A 24,984-nucleotide genomic window follows, 5' to 3' on the forward strand; every position below is an offset into this window, starting at 1 on the left:
TAATGTTCAAATCATTTAAATCAATTGTAGAGGTATAAGATTCCAGCTGAACCACAACCTACAAGAAAGTGACTCATAGACTTTAGTCTAATAAAAGTTCAGTATGGCCCTAAAAATGATATGGCTGCTAAAGAACATATATAATCTTTGATCAAATTAACATAATGAATAGTCTCACAAAAATTAACAGACCCACGGTGTTCTATATTACTTAGGCTCCTTTTGAAATATGATGTTCAACTTTATGGGCTCTATTTTGAAAGAAATTGGAAATGTGTTTGGGGGGGATAGTAGTGGGAATAACAAATGTCTCCTGTAAGAAGAATAGTTAAAATAACCGGAATGCTGGCCTGGAAAAAAACAACAGGTAACTGAGAGTGGATCTTTAATTTTAGCCTTTGTCTGTGTTGCACTGGGGGACAAGTAAAAGCAATGATAGAAGTAATAAAGACAAAGATGTTAGCTTAATAAGGAAGAACTGTGTAATAACAAGTAAGGATATTCTGTGATAGGAATGGACAACTTCCTAAAACAATGTGTGTCCAGTCCCTGCATGTTCAAAAGGAGAAGCTGAATGAGCATCAGGTAAGGATGCTACTTTGGGTAGGTTAAATTTTACAGAGGACTTATGAAATCCTTTTCAAATTTTAAGATTCAGGCAATTATCAGAAAATGGCAGGCTGGGTGTGGTGGCTCATGCCTGTAATCCCAAGACTTTGGGAGGCCAAGGCGGGGTGATCACTTGAGGCCAGGAGGTTGAGGCCAGCCTGGGCAACACGGTGAGTCCTTATCTCTACAAAAAATATAAAAATTAGCCAGGCATGGTGGCACACGCCTGTAATCTGGCTACTCCGGAGGCAGAGGCAGGAGGATCACTTGAGCCTAGGAGTTTGAGACTGCAGTGAGCTACGATCATGGCACTACAGTCCAATCTAGGCAAGAGAGCCAGATCCTGTATCTAAAACAAAGAAAAAAAAAATGTTTAAGTCAGATTACTAAAGCAGATGGCAACAGAGGAAGCACCCTATCCTGGTATCACAAGAAGTAAGGTTATAAAAAGTGAAAAAATAACCAGCCTGGGCAATACCGCAAGTCTCCAGCTCCACAAGAAGTTAAAAAATTAGCCTGGCATGGTGGTGCTTGCCTATATAGTTCCAGCTACTCGGGAGGCGGAGGCAGGAGGATCACTTGAGCCCAGGAAGTCAAGCCTGCAGTGAGCCATGATTGCACCACTGCATTCCAGCCTGGGCAACAGAGCAAGATCCTGCATCCAAAAAAAAAAAAACAGTAAAACAGAAACATGGAATACACCAGTTCTCATTTTAATTAGCACAGCTATTTATAAACAAACCACAGTGTTGTCACTCATTCTCTGCCAATTTGTTTTGGGCCTTACCTCTTCTCCTATGATCTTCTAATTCCTCTCTGCCAAATCTTGTAATTTAAGAGCACTGTGAACCCTTAGAAAGGCTGTTAAAAAAAACTGTTTCCTTTTTAATTAAACTCTGCAAATAAGCAAGTCATTACATTTCCTGACACCTAACACCAAAGCAAAACAAACCAAAAAAAAAAACTATGATTTGTCTCTTACTACATTTTTCTTTTTTTTAATTAATAGACGTTTTTAGTTTTAGGTTTATGAAAAGTTGAGCAGAAAGTAGAGATTTCCATATACCCTCTTCCCCAGTCAGTTCCTACTATTTTTAACATCTTGCTTTAGTGTGGTATATTTTTTATAACTGATGAATCAATATGCATATATTATTATTGACTAAAGTCCATATTCTACATTAGAGTTCATTCTTTGTATTGTACACTGTATGGTTGTGGGGGGGTCTTAAATAACATTTTCATTGTAGTTAAATACATACAACATAAAGTTTATCATCTGAACCTTTTTGAAGGGTGCAGTTCAGTGTGAAGTACATTCACATTGCTGTGCCATCGATCTTCAGAATGCTCATCTTATGAAACAAAAACTCTACATCCTTTAAATATTACATTTTTTCTTAAGCACAATACTTATTAGATAACAGAACACACATAATTCTTCAACATAATGCTTTCACATAATCTGTTTCTCAATTTTTTCCTGTAATCTAAAATTCCAATTTACCATATTAATATATCCAATAGTTATAAAAATTTAATTTTGTTCAATTTTCACCACAAGTAATAAAAACTAAGATTCACTCTCAAAACTATATATTCACCCAAAACACCATTTATTTTGTGCTCCAGTAAAGGGTAGCGATATAACTAAGAAATAGGTTATGTCCCTTTAAATCAACATTTGACATTCACATTATATTTAATCTTATCAAAATATTGTACTACACTTCTAAATATGACAAAATAATTATTTTACACATACATGTAAATTCAAAGACTTTAACAGATTATTATTTGTGGAAAGGAAAGAGAAAAATAGAAAAAACATCCCAGTTAACTGGTGGCCCCAGACAGAGAAACTAATTGTAGGTATCCCGGCTTATTCTGCCTGCAAAATGAGGATTTTTCCTTTAAGAATAAAATCCTATCTATATTGAGCAATCAAGTTGGCAAGGAGTCTTTATTATTGAGAATTTCACTTTACAAATATGTTATGAATCTTTCATCAATTCAGTCACGTTTAGTAACTCGTGGGGCCATACCACATTACAAAAGTTATACATTTATCCCTTCCTCTCTACCTTTCCGTCACTTCCTCAATCTAATCCCTGTTCATATAATCTGTTTCTCAACTTTTTCCCCCCAATTTAAAAAATAAAGTGGAATTAGTGCAAAAGGCCCCTTATTAGCCTCTCCAACTACTATATCTTCAAAAACCAAAAAAAAAAAACAAAAAAAAAAACAAAAAAACTTCACTTACCTTCACTGGGTAAGTTACTTAACCTTCCTGTGCCTAAATTTCCTCATCTTCAAATTAAGGATAATAAACTGCTAGCACTTTATTACTATGTATTTGGCACGGCACATAGCAGGTGGTAAATTACTGAATGAAAGGATGAATCACTCAAAAAATTGGTAAACATTAAATGAGGCAGTGCTATGGTTTGGATATGGTTGGTTTGTTCCCACCAAAACTCGTACTGAAATTTTATCCCGTGTGGTGGAGCTGGAAGGTGAGGCCTGGTGGGCAGCGTTTAACTCATGGGGGTGGATCCCTCATGAATGGCTTGGTGCTATTCTCCTTTTGCAACAGTGAGTTCTTGCCAGAGGGCATGGATTAGTTCCTGGAGTGTGTTATTATAAAGCGAGGCTTCTCCTCCTGTTTGGTCTCTCTCCTCACAGGAGTCCACTTCCCCTTTGACCTTGTCTGCCACGTGATGTTGCAGCATAAAAGCCCTCTGCAGAAGCCAGGGCCATGCCCCACTCCTAGCCTGCAGAATCATGAGCTAAACAAACCTCTTTGTAAGTTACCCAGTCTCAGGTATTCTGTTATAGCAACACTAAATGGACTTACATACAAGACAAGTAGTATATGTAAAGTACAGTACTTAGCACAGTGCCAGACATACTAAAAGCTCACATTAAATGGAAGTTATCACCATCATCAAAATCTTCATTGGGTCCCCATTTCCCATAAATTCCAATTTAAACCTTTCTGTCTCCAAAAAAAAAATAAAAACAAAATCGTTTCTGATTTCAAAAGAAGCCTGTGGTTATTTAGCTTTCTTGTGTCTCACCAATTTAATCTCCAAACAAGCATTCTCATTAAAATCAAACCAACAACTTCTCTCTTGCACAAAGCCAAGCTTATTGCTGAAATTTTAGACCTTCGTTCATAACTATCTTCTCACTGGAACATCTTTTATCTTCCCTCGTTCAGCCAAATACCAAATCCTTTAGTTCGTACCCCACCTTGTCCAGGAAGCATTTCCCAACCACTCCTGCTTTTACTCATTTCTCCCTCTAAAACCCTTACATACTTTTATTATTTTGTAATTACCTACTAGCACTATCTAATCTTTTTAGGTAATTTGCAAATTACTCTGTATCTTTTACTCTCATATCCCCTTAGCTATCCCAAAAGCAAATGTACAAATACAAATGGATTCATCTAAACTTTTACAGTGGTTATTTCTGGATAATAAGACTATGAATGATAAGCACTTCATTTTTCATCCTTATAGTTTTCAAATAAATCATAACAAAAAAGAATAAATTTATCTGGCATTCTATGACTCAGAAATCTTATAGTGCTATTTCTATAGATCCTAAGATCCTAAAATATCTTCAGGGTCATGAATGAAAAAATGAATGAATGGATGAATGCATAAATAAATAACTGTCAGTGAAATTTTAACAACTATCTTCTATATTGACTGTCGTTTTCATAAAGCAAAAGTCAGTGGTTCACATATAGTACCCAGGGTAAACTTACTCAATGTGCATGGTATTTTCTGATTAAAAATTTCCTGTTTCTAATTACTTTTCAATAATTGGTATTTTCATGACTTTATGCTCAAAACACATAACTTTCTATTACAAAAACGACACTGTCAATGTATTTGAATATATCTGAAACACCAAATATAATTTTTAAAAATTCTTACCTAATCCTTTTTGTCCTGGATTCTTTGCAAAATTAAAAGTAAACTGGTAAAAATCCTTAAATCGTCCTGGTTCTTTCAATTCTTGTTCCATCTTGGGTATCTGGGCCTTTAGTTTTTCTATGCTGTCACATCTGCGTCGTAAAATTAAGTTTATAAAAGATTAACTGTTTCACTATAAATTAATAACTTACTTATTCCCATGAGGGCTTACATTTATTTCCTAGAACTACTTTTTTAAAAATCAAATAGTTGGAATTCAATCTTTTTATATTACATAAATATAAACACGCATGGGGGTTAGCTGCGGGAAGAAGAGGTCTAGAGTGATTAAATGTTCTAAATAATTACTTTTAAAAGAAACAGGCTATTTGTTTTAATTACATAATTCACTAGACTATCAACACTTTCACTAGTAAAAGTCAGCTTCAATAGATAAATAAGAATGTATAGTAATCAGCATAACAATCATTTTAAACCGTATTAGACACTACTGACACAGTAATTAATCGCGTCTACTATCTAAATTAACTAAAAGTATGGTCTCTTGCTTATGAGGAAACATTCCTTCTGAAAACTTGCTTCTTGTTATATACACAGTACAGCAGTAAACAGGTGAACCTCCTACCACCTCCAACTGAATTATCTCAAATTAATATTCAGCTTTTTCTGTATGTGCAAAACATTCAACTTTCGAAGAGTTGGAAAAGCTCTAAGTACCAAGCCTTACTTTCCTCATAGAGCCTTATGGTAGAAATACCCTATTTCTTATAGATTCCACAAACAAATCAATTCAATTTTTTTCCTTCTAATCGTTTTTTGCTTTCATTTTCCTTCTACATTCTTTGTAACACCTTCCAGATGATTAGTTTGTAAATTAAAATTTTGATTTGAAAGTTCATTACCTACTACATGAATTCAGTTTCAAATGTTTAAAAACATTGCTTCCTTAAGCTCTGATGAAACCTGTCCTAGCACGAAAATCCCAGCAAGTTCAGGATGGGCCTGGCTTTGGCTGAAGGACATAGTGTCCAGGCCAGTTAATTTACTGCCTCTCAGCTTTAAACCTATCCTTCTTTGCCCTACTTTGTGATATTGGACTGCAAACTGTGAGACTTCATTTTTCTTGCCAGCTGGCTCCGTGTTAGGCTCTACCAAGAGCCAATGAAAGGCTGGAAGAGGAAGAAGGAACTTTTCTTATCCCAGTTTGTTTTCACCAGAGGGCAAGGGTTTTAGTGTGTGGGAAGGTCCCAGCAGTATCCACCAGTGGTAGCAATCTCACAGCCTGCAGCAAGTGGCCTCCAGGCAGTTTTTTCACCAGCATCACAGGTGGCCACACCCCCTCCCCCCAACCACCAGATCTGAATCTCAGCCTTGTGGGGATCTCCTAAGCTTCTAAATTTCTTCCTTGTCTGTTCCCTTCCCTTACTTCCCAGAGGTGGTAGCAGCTTACTGCAACTGCTACCTGTTATGCCTTGGAGTTTCCTTTTATCCCTTTGACAGAGTAAAGCAAGTCTTTAAATTTTCTCTGTTAAAATTACAGGTGTGGTTTTTGTTTTGCTGTTGTTGTTGTTGTTTTTGAGATGGAGTATCGCTCTTGCTGCCCAGGCTGGAGTGCAATGGCGTGATCTCGGCTCACCACAACCTCCACCTCCCAGGTTCAAGCGATTCTCCTGCCTCAGCCTCCCAAGTAGCTGGGATTACAGGCATGCGCCACTATGCCCAGCTAATTTTGTATTTTTTGTAGAGACGGGGTTTCTCCATGTTGGTCAGGCTGGTCTCAAACTCCCAAACTAAGGTGATCCACCCACCTCGGCCTCCCAAAGTGCTGGAACTACAGGCATGAGCCACCGCGCCTGGCCCCTGGTGTGGTTTTTGTATCTTGACTGGACCCTGACTGACTGCAATGTCACTCAGACTCGAATCATGACTCTAATACTACCTAATTCTATAATTTCTCTGTACCTCAATTTCTTCATCTCTAAAATGGGGATAGAAAACTATTCTCAAAAAGTTGCTGTGAAGAGGTAGGAGAAGTACTTAGCACAGTTAACTGAAATAAAATAATGTTCAATAAATGTTAGCTATTATTATTCAATAGTGGCCCACTAAAAAACAGAAAGGGCAGCTTGTTACCTACCAACAGACTGATTACTTCTGTCTGCAACCTCATTAAATATGGACAACTAGAGGTCACAGGTAAAACCTCTACCCATGACTTTTCAATCAATTTATCCAAAGACATTCAGCTAATCAGCTGTCAAAGTGTTAAGTGAAACAAGTAGTAACTTCTAAGGCATCTTCCAGTTTTTAAACTCTAGGATTTTATAAATGCAGGGTTCAAAGTCTCACATTAGGAAATAACTTTAAAACTTGGTCATTTTACTTTTCCATAGTAAATATTAATGCATAATTTTAATACTAATGAACCTGCCTTAGAAGTAAATGATAAGAATATATCCAAATAGAATAGGCTGTACTAACTATATAAATAACTTGACAAACCCAAAAACCTGTATAACATGGAAACTAGCAAGTTAACCCATTTCTATTTATACCAATGTTTGTGGGCCAGCAAATCTTTAAATTTACACTAAAAAGTTCATGACATAATTCAGTTCCACAGTAACATATCTAATTTCCTATTGTAATTATATACTCACCCTAATTCTGTCATGCCATCCATGAACTCCTGTTTGGAGAACTCGCACTGTGTTGCTGCTCTGAACTTCCATGCAATAATCAACACACTAATGCTGGCTGGATCGAGCGCCAGGTCATCACAGAACTGCTGTATGCCATCTATTCCAATTTTATTCTCATCTTGAGGGTCTTTAAAAATAACAATGCAATATTAAAGTAGTGTCATATTATGCTACATTATGAAAACTGAAAAAGGTAATGCTTTACATGCCATTTTTTAAATGACCACAATATATGGAAGGCATGAAATGATATTACTCTAACATACACTTTCCCATTATTTAAAGCCATTCTCCTTACTAACAGCATTCTTAAAGTGTACAAAAGAGATATATGCAGATGAGACATGATTTTTTAAAGTCTCATTTATTCATGTGAAATATGTCCCATACTTACACACATTCAGAAAATCAGACATTCGTATATAGGGACATGGGATTCTAATTCAATATATCCATATTTTGCTTAGGTAGGCATTCTGAACAGAAATTCTTTTTTTCTTAGAACACAGTTCATTTTACCACAACAATTACTTCTTAAGAGTATCAGAAAAACTGTGAACTAAACTATGCAATTCAACCCTAATCTCAACAATGTAAGTATCTCTTGTTTAAAGAAAAAAATCAATACTTATCAGAGAGGCAAAAATTTTAAATAACAAAAACAAAGAGAAAGAGGCACTCACAGACTGCTATCAAATACGATTTACTAACACCTTTTTTTTTTTTTTTTTTTTTTTTGAGACAGAGTCTCACTCTGTCACCCAGGCTGGAGTGCAGTGGCATGATCTTAGCTCACTGTAACCTCTGCCTCCCAGGTTCAAGCGATTCTTCTGCCTCAGCCTCCCGAGCAGCGGGGACTACAGGCGCACACCACCACGCCCAGCTAATTTTTGTATTTTTAGTAGAGACAGGGTTTCACCACATTGGACAGACTGGTCTCGAACTCCTGACCTTGTGATCTGACCACCTCAGCCTCCCAAAGTGCTGGGATTACAGGTGTGAGCCACCACGCCCAGCCTTGCTAACACCTTTCTAAAAGTAATCTGGCAATATTTCCAGCAATAAAAAACATGCACATAATTTGACTTTGGAGCACAAGTTATGCATAAAATAAATATCCCATTTTCAGAAAAACTTTGAAAGAAACTCTGTAAATATATTTCTGCATAAACATAAAAGATATGGAAGGATCCACACCACTGGTTACTCAGGAGAATGAATAAGAAAAGACCAACTATTAACCTTTTCTTATTCACCTATTATGCAGCTGAACTTTTTTAAAAGTATGCATTACTTTATAATTCTTTAAAGATTCAGTATGCAGGTTTCCTTACACTGGTTCAGCTGAGTTTTATACATATGAGGGCAGAAAAAACAGTTCCCCATCCCCATTCTCAACTTGCACAATGGGGGAGGAAAATAAAGAGGCCAAGAAGAAATTTTAGTGAAAAGAAAATAATTTTTCCTCAGACCTCTTGAAATAACTCTAAGATCTACAGACCTCTATTGGACACATCCACCCAATTTAAGTTATATATAGTATTTGATTTCTCATAAGCCCATCTCTTTGGAAAATCTGGTCCAAAATTTACTTAAAGTCACAAGCAAGCACTCACCTTTGTATCTATTGTACAGCTGTTCTAACTTCTTCCTGTCCAATGATCCTTTTACACTCTCTCGTATATAAAGTTCAGGATTTTGGAAAAAATTATCTGTTGCAACATCTAACTTCCAGTCATTTTGAGAAAGACAACTTACTGCTGTTTTTTCACTAGATTGTGTGAAGATCATAAACTGACGAACTTTATCCTTCTGCGATGATTTCAACTTGTTCTATTGAAACCAGAAAATAAACTGAAACTCTATGTAAAATCACATAAGACTAAATATTTCTATATGGCTAACTAAACATTCTTAGTAATACTTTTTCCTCACAAAACATTAAAACATTTTAGCTTAAGATTTATTTTTGATCTATTATTAATCAGAAAGGCTAACTTTTAAAAAATATGAAACAAAAAATATGGTACAGTTTTGGAAGAGAAATAGGACAGAAGCGAAGGAAGCTCAACCACCCAGCGTTTCTCCTACAGTGGGTCCTGAGAGCATACAGAAAGGCTGCAGAAGGGAAGCCGCACTACCCTCCAAACCCCGACCAAGCACAGTGCTCTGAGATGGATGCACAAGCAGACGCAGGCAAGAAGGTGACATGATCAGACGCAGGGAAGAAGATGACATGATCTGCCCAGTCAGCAAATGCCCCTGGGGAACCATGAAATTAACAGGTGTTTACTGCAGTCCTAATACCCACTATAAAGGATATGGCGTGCGAAGAGGGGGGATCCTCCCTCCCCAACACCACCTACCTTGTTTTCTTGCTGTTTTTACCAAATAGGAGAAAGCAATAAAATAGGAAGGTTCGACATTTCTCCTAGTTGTATCCAGGAACCAAGAAAATTATCAACAAAATTTCCTCATATCCTACCGAAATAATTTTTTTTTCTTTTTCCCCTGAAAGAATCACTTCATTCCCTTAGCCAGAGCCTGGCAGAGACCCTTGGTCTCTCCAAACAGCCCTTCTACCTCTTCTCAGAGAGGGGAAGAGGTGAAGAGATAATCAATCACCTCTTCTCACTTGCTGCACATTGCCAAGGATTCATTTCTCATCTGACCTAAACGCACAGGAAAAGAAGGCAGGATACTCTCTCCCAGTATCAAAGACCATGTTCTCCCTTCCCTCTCACCCAAGCCGGCCTCCTAGCAACTGCAGCCTCACCACTCTTACTCTTCCTCCTCCCAAGCTCCAATACCATCTTCTAGCAAAATACTTGGGTTCTTCCTAAGCTACTATTGTAAATGAAGAGGGAAAACGTGAAGTACTCATGAATAGACACAATATTCTGTGGTTGGCTGGGCACAGTGGCTCACGCCTGTAATCCCAGCACCTTGGGAGGCCCAGGCGGGCGGATCACCTGAAGTCAGGAGTTCAAGACCAGCCTGCCCAACATGGTGAAACCCCGTCTCTACTAAAAATACAAAAATTAGCCAGGCATGGTGGCAGGTGCCTGTAATCCCAGCTACTCGGGAGGCTGAGGCAGAAGAACTGCTTGAACCTGGGAGGCAGAGGTTGCAGTGAGCCAAGATCACATCATCACACTCCAGCCTGGGGGACAAGAGCGAGGCTTCGTCTCCAAAAAAAAAAAAACTATATATATATATATTTTTTCTGCGGTTTAAGCAACACATTTGAGAGCCCCAGATTCCCTCATCTGGCCCAAACAGACAGATCGTAAACATCAACTTCCAGATTAGACAGATCAGAGAACCTTAACCAGAAGGTTAAGGCATTTGTTCAAAAAAATCACTCAGGTTGTTATTAGTAGAAATGAGACAAGAACAAAGAGGTCTCATGAATCTGAGTAATCTTTCCATAAATCATACTGCTTGCTGTACATATTTACATAGCTTTTGAGATTTTACAACATACTTCTACCGATCACAGTAAAAACAAGACTATGCAAAATCAAATATGAAAACTAACCCTATTTCCCTTTTTCTTGCAATATGAAAAATATCTATGCTCTAGAATCTGATGTCAGCCACACTCCTCTCTTTGTAAATATGTTACTGTTAAGATTACAGATTAAACTCTCAACCTCTGTACTCCACTAAAATTAAGAAACTATAAATTCACTACTCTTCTGCTACTTCACTAATAACTCTACAACATCTGCACATCAGATAAGTCGTATCCCATTGCAAAACACATCCCTCAAGTGTCTAGGATTCTTCCCTTTTGAAAACTATCTCCTCCTTGAGATTTACTGTTCAATGACAACAAACTCACAATGAAATCAAATGCCAAGGAAGAGAACTGTCCTAATTTAATTTTGCTTAAATGAAAGTTAACAAGGAAACCATTTTGATTCCAACTTTTGTTACTGAAATTTATTTTAAAACTTAGTATACCTTTCTCCCTTGAGTGACAGAGTACCCTAACATATGTTTTAATCCTCCTCTGAGGAATAAAGTACCAAAGGATCACTGTGACTGTCAGTGACCACCGCACAATGGTGCAGGAAGTGTTGGAGATTAACCTGCAAGTACACCAACCACAGACCATATCCTGGAAATTACGTAGGTTTTTTTGTTTTTTTAGAGACAGGGTCTCGCTATGTTGCCCAGGCTGTTCTCAAACGCCCGGGCTCAAGCAATCCACCTGCCTCAGCCTCCCAAAGTGCTGGGACTACAGGAGTGAGCCACTGTGCCTGGCCTGGAAATTACTTTTTAATTAAACCTGATATAACTTATTGGCATAACTTTCCCCCCATCCTCCTAAAAGTTGGAAGTGGCAAAACAATCAGATTTATCTGGGGTTTTATCATATAGTTTTAAATCCAGTGCTCTGTTCCCTGCAGGGTCAATCACCTTTGTTGAAGGAAGGAAGGAAAAATCATAGCTTAAGTCATTTCTACAAGCCAAAAAGAACTATTCATTCTACTATTCTATTCCTATCAAAAAGTAAGATAATAGAAGACCAGGGAAACAAAGATAAAAAACTGTCTTACCCACACCAACTAAAAACAAAATTATACAAATGAATTAATTCCATGTCATATCTTATTTGAAAAATGTTTATGTAATAAATGATATATATATATATAAATGTAAACTTTTTTTTTTTTTTTTTTGAGACGGAGTCTTGCTCTGTTGCCAGGCTGAAATGCAGTGGCGCCATCTCAGCTCACTGCAACCTCCACCTCCCAGGCTCAAGCGATTCTCCTGCCTCAGCCTCCCGAGTAGCTGGGATTACAGGCAAGCACTGTCGCGCCCAGCTGATTTTTGTATTTTTAGTAGAGATGGGGTTTTGCCATGTTGCCTAGGCTGGTCTTGAACTCCTGACCTCAGGTGATCCAACCGCCTCAGCCTCCCAAAGTGCTGGGATTACAGGCATGAGCCACCGTGCCAGGCCAAATGTAAACTATTTTAACTGGTTTGGTATAAATTTCCACTATATAGGGCAATATCAACATATTTGAAGAAACGGGGTGTACCTACCCATTTCCAACACCATAAAGGCTACTGAGTTCTACTAGGCCAAGAACTGACAGTACGGACTCCAGCTAAGCCTAGTGATATTGACAATCCCATTCCTATAAAGTCTGGTAAGTACCCTCCACTTCTTACACTTACAATGCACTCTTACCACTTCTCTGTCAGCTCTCTGTTCCTAGAATACATTGTAACATTTGATTCCCTACTAAGGGAATTCAATTCTGTAGTCTCAAAGGCTATCCTAGAATAAAGCTGGAGTATACCTGACCAATTTAGGGGAGCTGTAACACTCCCATCCCCTTTTCCTAAGCCACACAGGTGTACCAGGCAGTGTTCTGATTTTGACAGTATGGCACCAAAGGTTTAAATTTTTATCAACACAAGGAAGAGAAAAAGGTGACTAACCAGAGAAGAATGATTTTATAGGGGATGAGAGGGTGGATAGAAAATTGAGGTGGAAGAAAAAACAGATGGATTTTTTCTCTGTTTCTACTACAAACCCAGTGGGGAACTTCCCAAGAGCAAAACCATGTGACAGCTACAATGATTCAGCACTCAAATGTAATATATGCCATTTATTTAAATACTTATTTAAAGGGAATAAACTAGAGTAATCATTAAATAAGATCAGGCAATACAATCTTCAGTATTCCAATGTTAAAACTACCTAGATATTATCAAGTTTTCAAAGAAATGCAATAGTTGTAAGGATGTAAAATGCATAAAACAGAATATATTTTGCTTTTTAACTCCAGCAAAAAAAAGCAGGGGGGAGGAGAAATGCTATCTCTTGTAACAGAAAGCTAATTACAACGGTATCAAAGATTACCAAAATTAGAAATACTGTCATAATCTGAACAGTAAAACGAATTTATTTGTTCATCTTTCCAAAATATAACATGCCAAGTTATCAACACATATTGTTTTATTCTAAATCTAGCATATTTGCATTATTTTTTTCACCCAAGAAATTCAAGAATTAGAGAATCAGCCAGGTGCAGTAACTCACGCCCGTAATCCAGCATTTTGGGAGGCGGAGGCAGTGGGACTATTTGAGGCCAGGAGTTCAAGACTAGTCTGGCCTGGGTAACACAATGAGACTGTCGCTACAAAAATTTTTTTTAATTAGCTGGTTGTTGTAGCACACACCTATAGTCCTAGCTACATGGGAGGCCGAGGTGGGAAGATGAGGATCACTTGAGCCCAAGAGTTCAAAGCTGCAGTGAGCTATGATAGCGCCACTGCACTACAGCCTCAGTGACAGAGCGAAATCTTATCCCCCCCAAAAAAAAAGAAATTTAAGAATCACATTTTAAATAATAGTTTATCTGAAGAAAAAATAATAAAGTTTAAAAAGTCTTCCCATTAAAAGTATTTCCCCAAGGAAAAACAAACATGGAAAATGACTTTCTAGTCAACTAAGTCCTAACAATTGCAAAATAGAAGTAATTTTAATAAGTGATTTTTTAACAGCAAAAAAAATAAGATCCATTTTATTATTTCTATTATCTTGAATTTTTACCTTCTCATCCTTAAGTTTATATTTCAGCCTGAACTCCAGAAACAGACACTTAGGCCTTTATATTTTTAAAGGAATTAATTTTCTAACTCAATTCTTGTTATCTCAGGATTTGATGAATCTAGCTCACAAAAGTCAATGCTTTCAAAATCAAAACACTTTTACCTATAATTTACCTATCACCTATAATTCTCACTAAAAGCTCTGTATGTTGTTATGTAATTATCATATTGACAGTTTAACTTCATCTGAAATTTAGAAGAGCTAGTTTTAACTTTAGAAGATCATACTTTCCATACATAATACACGGTATTCAGCAGACATAGCAAAACATTACCAATATCCAAAATCACTCACTCACAAAAGGCCCTCCAATAGACTACAGGTCCGAAGTCAAAAGTGCAGGAAAAATCAATTCAGCCAATGAGCCTACCTACAACTCCCAGAGCAGACTTTCACCTAGAAACAAAGTTCTACTCCAGGAAAGTCAGAATAGGAATCTAGGTAGGAGTAGCTCTATCTCTTTCCTTCTACCTGTACAGAGGCAATATAATATGATTCACTAGTGAAGAGTGCAGACTTTCAAACCAGACTGTCAAGATTTTAACTCTACTGGTGCCACTTAATTGCTGTATGACTTTGGGAAAATTAATCTTTCTGTGCTTCAATTTCTTCATCTGTAAACAGAGTGTTGAGGTTACATGAATCAATTCAGGTTAAACTCTTAGAACTGTAACTAGCACATGGTAAGGACTCCACAGAAGTCCACAGAGGAAGAAAGATGGACAGGTGTGGTAGGCTCATGGCTTGTACTCCCAGCACTTTGGGAGGCCAAGGCAAGAGGAACACTTGAGCTCAGGAGTTCAAGACCAGCCTGGGCAGCACAGGAAGACCTCATCTGTATTAAAATTAGCAACAACAAAAAAGTAGCCGGGCATGGTGGTGCATTCCTGGAGTCCTAACTACTTGGGAGGCTGCGGTGGGAGGATCACTTGAGCCCGGGAGATAGAGGCTGCAGTGAGCTATGATGGCACCACTGCACTCCAGTCTGGACAAGAGAAGGCATGCGACCCTATCATAAAAAAAAAAAAAAAAAAACTCCAGAAAAAAAAATTTAAATGGTAAACAACAGCTATAATAAAACTAGCAACTAACATTTGAGCTTCTACTGTGTGCCAGGCACTGTGCTAGGTACTTATTAATCCTGCAAGATGGTTCCATTTTACCAATGAGGAACCAAACTTTCAGCATCATTTATTTACTTATTCAAAAAGTAGCAAAGCCAGAATGAAACCCTGGTGCCTGGTTTCAAGGCATGCAGCCTTGCCATTTACTACATACTGTCTTCAAGTGAAAAGAAAAACAAAAAGGGCAAAAGTGCAACCACTGACTGTTGAAGGCAGGAAAATTGTGAGCAATAGTTCTTCACCTATTTTAATGGAAAAGTAGTCAAATGTGAACGATTTGCATTCCAACTAAAAATTCCCCATTAAGCATTCTCTCACAACCTAGCTAAAAAGATAATTTGGGGATGGAGCTTCTATTTAGGGTTTTTTTTTTTTTTTTGGTTGGGGGTAAGAAGGAGAAAAGGAAGGGGATAAGTTATTTTTAAGACAAGCAATACAACAGAAAGAAAAATGTATTTATAGTCCTGTCAGTCTATTTTAAAAACAGATGGCTATAATCTATAGTTTTAAATGTACACAGGTTGAAAAAAAAAATCACAGGGCACTCTAAGTCAGGGTTCCCTTTTCCAAAGAGAAGACTTGAAACTCAGAGAAAATACAAATGACTTGTACAGGTTATGGCCAGAAAATATATGGAAATATGTACAATTTCAAATACTAAGCAAAACGAAGAAAACCCTCATAGTACTCTTTTATAATTTGAAGTTTAAAATAATTGCTTATGGATAACGATTATTCATTCATTCTTAAATTTCCTGCACTTTGAATAACTCTTGAAATTAACTCCTTTTTAAGAGGTGCTGAGGCTGAGCAAGGCAGCTCACGCCTGTAATCCCAGCACTTTGGGAGGTCGAGGGAGGAGAACTGCTTGAGCCCAGAGTTCAAGACGAGCCTGGGCAACACAGCAAGATCTGGTGGCGCACAGCTGTAGTTCCAGCTACTTAGGAGACTGAGGCAGGAGGGTCACTTGAGTCCAGAAAGTTGAGGCTGCAATGAGTCATGATCACATCACTAACTCCAGCCTAAACAACAGTGCAACACCCAGTCTTAACAAAAAAAAAAAAAAAAAGAGGCCGGGCGCAGTGGCTCACACCTGTAATCCCAGCACTTTGGGAGGCCAAGAGGGGGGCGGATCACCTGAGGTTGGGAGTCCGAGACCAGCCTGATCAACATGGAGAAACCCCATCTCGACTAAGAATACAAAATTAGCCGGGCGTGGTGGCACATGCCTGTAATCCCAGCTACTCAGGAGGCTGAGGCAGGAAAATTGTTTGAACCCGGGAAGCGGAGGTTGTGGTGAGCGGAGATCACACCATTGCGCTCCAATCTGGGCAAGAAGAGCGCAACTCCGTCTCAAAAAAAAGGAGGGGGCTCTGTATTACTTTAGTCCCCTCTTACCCACATGGGGGAGGGAGGAACATTCCAAGACTTCAGTGGATGCCTGAAAACACAGATAGTATAGAACCCTATATATACACATATACACTATGTTTTTTTGACCTGATAACTAAGAGAGCTACTAAGTGACTAACAGGGGGCAGTGAATACAGCATGAATAAGATGGACAAAGGGATGACCAACGGCTGCAACAATGAGATTTCATCATGCTAACTCAGAACAACACACAATTTAAAACTTATGAACTGTTTATTTCTGGAATTTTCATTAATATTTTCAGATCACCAGTTGATTGTGGGTAACTGAAATCGAGCAAAGTGAAATCACAGACAAGAGGGTATTACTGTACTACTAAGTCCAGCAGGAATGATATACATACTACGTAATTATTGTGCACAATGATATATTATGGCAATCTACCTTTCAAAAATTCAGAAGTGGCCGGGTGCAGTGGCTCACGCCTATAATCCCAGCACTTTGGGAGGCCAAGGCGGGCGGATCATGAGGTCAAGAGATTGAGACCACCCTGGCCAACATGGTGAAACCCCGTCTCTACTAAAAATACAAAAATTAGCTGGGCATGGTGGCATGCGCCTGTAATCCCAGCTACTCAGGAGGCTGAGGCAGGAGAATCACTTGAACCCCGGAGACAGAGGCTGCAGTGAGCTGAAATTGCGCCATTGCACTCCAGCCTGGGTGACAAGTGCAAAACTCCGGCTCAAAAAAAAAAAAAAAAAAAAAAAAAAAAAAATTCAGAAGTATATCTGTAAGATTCAAATAGATTTTGTAGACTTTTGTATACTTTTCTTAACAGGTTTTTAAAAAGTAGGCAACTAATGAAAATTTAAAAGATTTTCTCTCCACCCCTCAGAATTACTAGTCAAAAGGCCAGCCGCGCCCGGCCTTTTAGGAGATGCACTCCTTTGGGAGGCTGAGAGGGGCGGATCACTTGAGGTCAGGAGTTCGAGACCAGCCTGGCCAACATGCTGAAACCCTGTCTCTACTAAAAATACAAAAATTAGCCGGGCATGGTGGCACATGTCTGTAATCCCAGCTACTCAGGAGGCTGAGGCAGGAGAATCATTTGAATCCAGGAGGCAGAGGTTGCAGTAAGCCGAGATCGCGCCACTGCACTCCAGCCTACGCGACACAGAGTGAGACCCTGTCTCAAAAAAACAAAAAACAAAAGTTATTTTTGCTAATTTCTGATTATGATAAATAAAAAATAACCATCTTAAAATACCTGGATTAGTCATCATATCGCAATTGATTCTCTCAAACTTGTTTCTTGAACTTCTAACAAGAAATCCAAGTAGCTAATTTAAATTTACTTTCCTTTAACATTGTTTTCTAAAGTAATCTTAAATTAACAAAAGATTACTGAGGCCAAAAAAAAAACACAACACACAAAAAATGAAAAATTAAATGAGATTTTTTAAATTCCATGGTTAAGTTCTAACATACTATATTTGTTTCACAGACAGAATAAATGATCCTTGAAAAATAAAATCTAATTCTAATATTTGATATTTTCTCAAATCCTAAATCAGGAAGTATTAGAATCCTCTGAATAAACACTCCACATGTTTATTAAAATGAAAATACTCTAATAAGGGAATGGGCCGTGTACTTCAGCAACTTATCTCTGTGTTGAGTGATTCAAAAGTATAAAAGACTTTAAAAAAAAAAAACTAAATCCCATAATGCAGACAAGCAGCCTAATCACTCTCAGTGACTAGGTACTAATTACATAAAACAAATTCAATAAAGTAATAAAAGACTATTTCAGTGATTTTTTTTCCTTCTGTTTTGCTTTTTCTTGTGGGGGTGGGCGCACACCTAAAGTGGCTATATAAATTAGTCAAGAGCTTGTTTCTGTCCACAAAGCAACTGAATCCTATTTGGAACTATTTCTCTTCATCAAATTTCATGGCAAACACAGTATTGAACAACTTAATACTGAAATTTAAAAGGAGTTTTCTCCCAGACTTTCCTTATGCTTGACCCAATCTATAAGAGCACAATCAAAGCAGCCACTTGACCCAAATGACCTGTTTTTTTAAAACTTTTTTTAAAAAATGAAAACAGAATTTTTTTTTTTTTTTTTGAGACAGGGTCCCGCTCTGTCACCCAGGCTGGAGTGCAGTGGTGCGACCTCGGCTCACTGCAAGCTCCACCTCCTGGGTTCACGCCATTCTCCTGCCTCAGCCTCCTGAGTAGCTGGGACTACAGGCGCCCGCCACCACGCCCGGCTAATTTTTTGTATTTTTAGCAGAGATGAGGTTTCACCGTGTTAGCCAGGATGGTCTTGATCTCCTGACCTTGTGATCCGCCCGCCTCGGCCCCCCAAAGTACTGGGATTACAGGTGTGAGCCACCGCGCCCAGCCAAAAATTAACACAGAATTAACTGTACCTCCAACTTTCTTACTATATGCACCAAAAGTTATAATTTTTCAATTACTTAATGTTTACATCAGATCATTTGATTGGATATGGAAACAACTAGGTCACTATTACTCAGCATGACAAGGAAGAAACCAGAGTAAAACTAAACAAAGATTCCACATCTACACTGAAGGAGTGCTTGCTGGGTTAAAAAAAAAAAAAAAAACCAGAAAAATGGGAGTAGGTGAGGGTCAGGGGGAGATAAAGTGTGGAACCAGAGACCAGGGTCCTAACCCCTGCTCTGCCACATACTAGCATGAAATCATTTAGAATCGCTAAGCCTTCATTCCCAGATATGCTAAAAAAAAAAAAAAAAAAAAAAAAAAAAAGTAGTAATAATGCCTATTTCAGAAGTGGGAGTGGAGATTAATGACAATTGTAAATTGTCTGACTAGTAGAGTGTAACTTCTCAATAAATGTTAATTTCCTTTCTTTGTCCCCAAAGGCCCAGTTTTCTGCATATAGTCACTGAACTACATATAAACCACTAGAACATATTCAACAATCTATCAAAGAGGTTTGGTTGTGTTTTTATTAACCCTAGTGTGGCTAGGTATACTTGATAATCCATTAGTTTTTACTGAACACTAGACAGTCATCTTAAACAGAATTCAAAACTCTGTACATAGAAGCTGCATGGTAAAGAAAACTGTAATAAGGGTCTTCTGAAAAAACTGCTTTTAAAAATAATTATCTGTAATACTGTCACAGGACACTATCGAACAAAAAAAACAAGGTATATCATACCACTCAGAATCCTTCAATGGATTTCCATTTCTCTAGGATAAAAGCCCAATATCCTTACAGTGTCCACCCATGCCTACCCCCACTCCTTGCCACCTAGGCCTCATCTGCTCCAACGACCCCCTGTATATACACATGCACATATACATACATACACACACACACACACACACTGCTCCAGCCACATTGGTCTCACTGTTCCTCAAGATTTCTACCACATTTCTGCATGGCTTATTCCCTCATCCCCTACTCTGTTCAAAATTATCTCATTGGTGATACAGATATTTAGCAATCCTACTTCCATCAATGCCCTAGCACCCCCAATCCCCTTCCCTAACACTGCTTTCTCCCACAGCACTTAACACCTTCTAACACAGTAAAGAAGAAAACTATATACTATGTTTATTATTTATGTCTCCCTACTAAAAGGTACCCCTCACCAGAGTGAGGATTTTTGTCTCTTCTGTGATATATACATCCCTCCAGTGCCTAACACTATCTCTAGCACACAGCAGACGTATAATAATCATTGAAAAGAATTGATAACCTCCTTTATTTGTAGACATGCAAAGAATGTGCAACAAGTTATGAAAAGACAACCTTGAATAGACCTACATCCATTTGAATTTACAAATTCTAGTATTTGTTGACAACATAATCTTAAATTTCAAAGTTCATATATATTTAAAGCCATTGAAAACATAGGCATTAACATCATTGATCACCCATTAATATGAATTCTGTTATTTAACATATTCATTAATAACATGGGGTTTCCTGTGTTTAAGTGATGGATATGATTTAATTTCAAATGTAATTTTCTGGATTTCATATGAGTTAACAGATAATACTGGGGGAAATGGTAGACCAGGAGAAAATAGTTTCAGTTCTGCAACCAACAATCCTGCAAACCTGAACCTCAAAACCTCCTTGATATTCAATTTCTTCTTCTGTAAAAATGGGGAGGAGTAATTAGATGATCTCTGAGTCTATTTCAGGTCTAAAAATTCTATGATGCTATGAGTCTAAAAATCATTAGAATCATAAAATGTCTATGCTGGATGAAACTTTAGAAACCATCAAGTCCAATCCTGCCATCTTATAAATAAAACAACCCACACGTTTTGAACACTTTTTTTTTTTTGAGACGGAGTCTCGCTCTCGCCCAGGCTGGAGTGCAATGACGCGATCTCGGCTCACTGCAACCTCCTCCTCTGGGTTCCAGTGATTCTCCTGCCTCAGCCTCCTGAGTAGCTGAGACTACAGGCCCCCACCACCACGCCTGGCTAATTTTTGTATTTTTAGTAGAGACGGGGTTTCACCGTATTGGCCAGGCTGGTCTCAAACTCTTGACCTTGTGATCCGCCCACCTTGGCCTCCCAAAGTGCTGGGATTACAAGCATGAGCCATTGCACTCAGTCGAACACTTTTTAAAAATATGTTTCAGGCTGGCGTGGTGGCTCACGCCTGTAATCCTAGCACTTTGGGCGGCCGAGGCAGGTGGATCACCTGAAGTCAAGAGTTCGAGACCAGCCTGGTCAACATAGTGAAACCTCGTCTCTACTAAAAATACAAAAATCAGCCGGGTATGTTGGCGGGCACCTATAATCCCAGCTACTTGGGAGGCTTAGGCTGGAGAATCGCTTGAACCCAGGAGGTACGGGTTGCAGTGAGCCAAGATTGCACCACTGCACTCCAGCCTGGGCAACAGAGCAAAAACTCCATCTCAAAAAAAAAAAAAAAAAAACAACAAAAAACAAGTTCCAAAGTAACAGAATATTATCTAATTTTGGAGTCGTTTTTAGTCTGTGTGTGGGGGGAGGGAGGAAGTTAACAGAACTTTTTTACTTATACAAAGTATTTCAAATATCCCATCATTTACGTTTGCTCTAGAACTGACAATAACATGTGCTCTGGAAATGGGCTGCAGCTACAGACACCAAAAAACTCACAGCCCCAAAACTGCATGAAGAAACAAACATATGTAAGATAACTTTATAATGAAACAACTTCTTAACTATAAAATTCTTACTGCCTAACTTCGATTAGGGCCAGTGGTGAGTCTCTTTCCTTTCTTATTATTTTTTTTTAAGAGACAAGGTCTGTTAGCCAGGCTGGAGTGGTGCAGTGGCAGGGCTCACAGCAGCTTCAACCTCCCAGCTCAAGTAATCCTCCCACCTCATCCTCTGGAGTAGGGGCAACCACAGGCTAGCACCAGCATGCTTGGCTATTTTTTTTCCTTGGGATGGAGTCTCACTATGTTGCCCAGGCTGGTCTCAAACTCCTAGGCTCTCAAGCAATCCTCCTGCTTCGGCGACCCAGGGTGCTGGGATTACAGGCATGAGCCACCGTACCCAGCCCCTACGGTGAGTTAGCTAAACCAGAGAATATCACGACAATTCTCATGACATAAACTGAGTTCAGCCACAGGATATGTTTTAAATTAATATCTTGTCACCACTGGTAGAATTACATGGGTTATGGCTAAGTTTCAAAACTAGCTAATTTTAATATTAACCAAAAGAATAGAAGCTTACAAGCTGAACTCTCCTATGAACTACTTGATGCCTGAATTCCTGAACAGGTGATGAGTATTTCCGGGACCCCACTGTCTAGGGGATGATGCGGATCTGGAGACCATCCTGAAGAGCACACTTTTCAGCTGTGGCTGAGTGTTTCCCAGGGAATTAACGTCATTACTTCGAGCTTACTATACTCATCTAAATGCTAAGAGTCTGGAAACTTCAGGAGTAATGTCTATGACCATCTAAATACTTAAGAAACTAGAAACTGTTTAGACTGCCTGCTGGATCTCTGAACACTGTAATACTAATCTATACATTAACCTGCACTTTACAGTAAAGTTTTCTTACCAATTCAAACTGTAAATTCCTACACAACTTGCCACAGAACATAAATGTTAAATATGTGTCAGACTAAACCATATATCCATACATGACAACAAAATACTGCCAAGCTGGAGGATGGGACTAGAAGTGTCATTCAGCAAAAATAAGACCAACTAAAAACAAAGACACTGGAGCATTCCCTTAACACAGGCGCGCACACACACCCTCCTCAAAGAGGCCTTTATGTTCCCCACGAGCAAAAGGACAACAATATCATTTTTACTATTCATACAGTAACCTGCACGGAATTCAACTCACGCTCAGACTGTACAATGCCAAACAGCGCTTCTGAAACGCGAAGAGCGTCCAGCAGAGTCAGGCACTTAATTACCAAAGTAAACAACTCGACCACAAGGGTCTGCAAGCCTGGAGGACTTTTTTTTTCCCCCCAAACAAAAAAGGAGAGTAACTTGACAAACTGTTTTTTAAAAAATCACAAATGGCCCTTAACTACTATAATAAAGCAATTACTCCTCCCACCCCCAAGCAAATAAAATAGGTGCTCGAAAGGGCGCTCGCTAGTCTGTGTTCCCTAATTTTATGAAATGAGAACAGGTTGCACTTCCGTACCCCCTCCCCCAAGCTCAGCAGTCTCCCATGTTTTCAGTAGAGAGGTAAATATAACCTCCACCAACTGGCCGGGGAAACTCTCCTTCTCCAAAAGCATGGGACGCCTCGAGAGGTGATGGAGAAAGGAAAAGGGCTGATACCCCGCCCCAAGCAAAACTGCCTGGGAGACTTGCGGGGTATTGGAGCCGGGAGCGGAGGAGGGAGAGGCGCGCCGGGAAAGTCTTTCCTTCTCCCCGGCCGGGCGGAGAGGGAAGCCCCGGCTTCGGGGCGGGGGGAGGCTACTCACCCGGAACCCCAGACCCCAGTCCCCGACCAGACACAATGGAGCCGGCAGAGGGGCAGGGGCAAGGCCGTTGCCCCCTCCCCTCCCCCCGCCCCAACGCCTCCCCCACCCGCGCCGGGCCCCGGCAAAGGGCACCGGGGCCGCTCCCCGCGCCCCAAACTCCCCGGGGCTCCCGACTAGGCCCGGCTCCGCTCCGCCTCCTCGGCTCTCGCGTAGCGGCTGCGCCCGGGCGGGAAGGGGCGAAGGAGGAAGGGAGAGGCAGGCAGGAGAGCCCCCGCCTGGGAGCGGGACGGAGGCCGCGGGCCGAGGCTCGGGGCTGCAGGGTCGCCGCGGGACGGAGGGCGGCCGGGGCGGGGGTGCGCGGCAACGCCGGCCCCCAGCCGGCAGGGCGGGCGGGCGGCCGCAGTGCCTCACCATGTTGGTGTCCTCCAGGCCTCTCCCCTCCTCCTCCGGCTCCGCAGCGAATGGACGGCGGCGGCGGCGGCGGCTCCTCTCACGGGCTTGCCGGGCTCCCGCTCATGCGCAGTGCGGGGCGGCCCGGCGCGGCCCGAGGAGGCAGCCCCTGGCCTCGGGGAGGCGGAGGGACGGAGGCAGGCGGAGGGCGCCCCGCGCGGGGCTTCCCCCGGGCACGGGGGTCCCCCGGGGAGGGGGCGGGGGAGGGGGCGGGGGCGGGGGGCGCGGCGGGGGAGGGGCGGGCGACGCAAGCCCTCCGCGCGCCGACATCCTCCTGCCGCGCCGGGCGGTCTCTGGTGGGGGCGCCGGGGGACACCCCACCTCCGTTTCCTACGCGGTTCCTTCCGGACGGCCACGGCCGGGTCTACGCAGGCTGGAAGCGGGGACGAGCGGCGGCGGATAAGTTGAGCAGCTGGGGGCGGCTGAAACGGATGGTTGAGGAGCTTCATCCATCCCAGACCTCCCCTCCCCATCAGTATCAAAAAAAGGGAGAAGATAGTGGAAACACCTCCTCCTGCCCCGTGTTTTCTTCTTTTTTTCCCCAATCTCAGTATCAGACCTACATCAGTTCCCTCGCGTGGGCATCCCAGGGGAGACCTTGGTCCCCCCCTGCGGTGGCTGTCACTCCATTAGTGAGGCCCAGGCTCTCCCCAGACCTGTCAACTGGGAGACAGTTGGGGTAACCCTAGAGTGAGATGGGGTGGGGTGCACTGGGACCCAAGGCCGGGCTGCGGGAGTCCAGGTTGCCTGCCTACTGCTAGCTCTCAGTATCCCCTCAGTTCGGCCGGCCCAGGATAAGTTTCGGGAAGCAACTACACATTTTTTCACTGAGGGTCTAGTCACGCAGGGCGGACAGTCCAGGTGTGACCTGCCCTGGGCGTTAAATCAGCTGAGCGTGAGGAGCACTAGCATTCTGAGCTGAGGATCAAGTGGACAAATTCGTGCTGCAGGGAGGACAGAAGACTCCTGTGGAGTGAGTGGTCCTTGCCCTTCAGAAATGTAGTATCCAGTTGGAGAGATAAGACACCTTCACACAGGAAGGAAATAAAACAGCTAAGAAAGCAAACTCACTCAGAAAGTCACATCTGAAACTGTACCAAGAGCTTACCTACGTTTCAGAACAGGACCCACCTGAGTGGACCCGTTATCACCATCATCA

General features: G+C 40.7%; 1 protein-coding gene across 3 annotated transcripts in view; it reads right to left on the bottom strand.

The window, feature by feature from the left end:
* The window catches only part of DCUN1D1 (defective in cullin neddylation 1 domain containing 1), a 43,057-nt gene that overhangs the window by 13,765 nt on the left and 4,308 nt on the right, over window positions 1-24,984 (bottom strand). The window contains exons 1-4 of one of the 3 annotated variants that reach the window (XM_031009509.3): window positions 23,787-24,022; window positions 8,878-9,094; window positions 7,220-7,388; window positions 4,560-4,690 (exon numbers count right to left, since the gene is read on the bottom strand). In XM_031009509.3, coding sequence (XP_030865369.1) covers window positions 4,560-4,690; window positions 7,220-7,388; window positions 8,878-9,094; window positions 23,787-23,789 — 520 coding nt within the window. In that variant the 5' untranslated portion in view covers window positions 23,790-24,022. Of the gene's footprint in view, window positions 1-4,559; window positions 4,691-7,219; window positions 7,389-8,877; window positions 9,095-23,375; window positions 23,420-23,786; window positions 24,023-24,984 lie in introns of those variants that run through there. The other 2 variants (XM_019024574.4, XM_019024573.4) reach the window with 2 other exon arrangements.

Source organism: Gorilla gorilla, chromosome 2, assembly GCF_029281585.2.
Source record: "Gorilla gorilla gorilla isolate KB3781 chromosome 2, NHGRI_mGorGor1-v2.1_pri, whole genome shotgun sequence".
NCBI classification, from domain to species: Eukaryota; Metazoa; Chordata; class Mammalia; order Primates; family Hominidae; genus Gorilla; species Gorilla gorilla.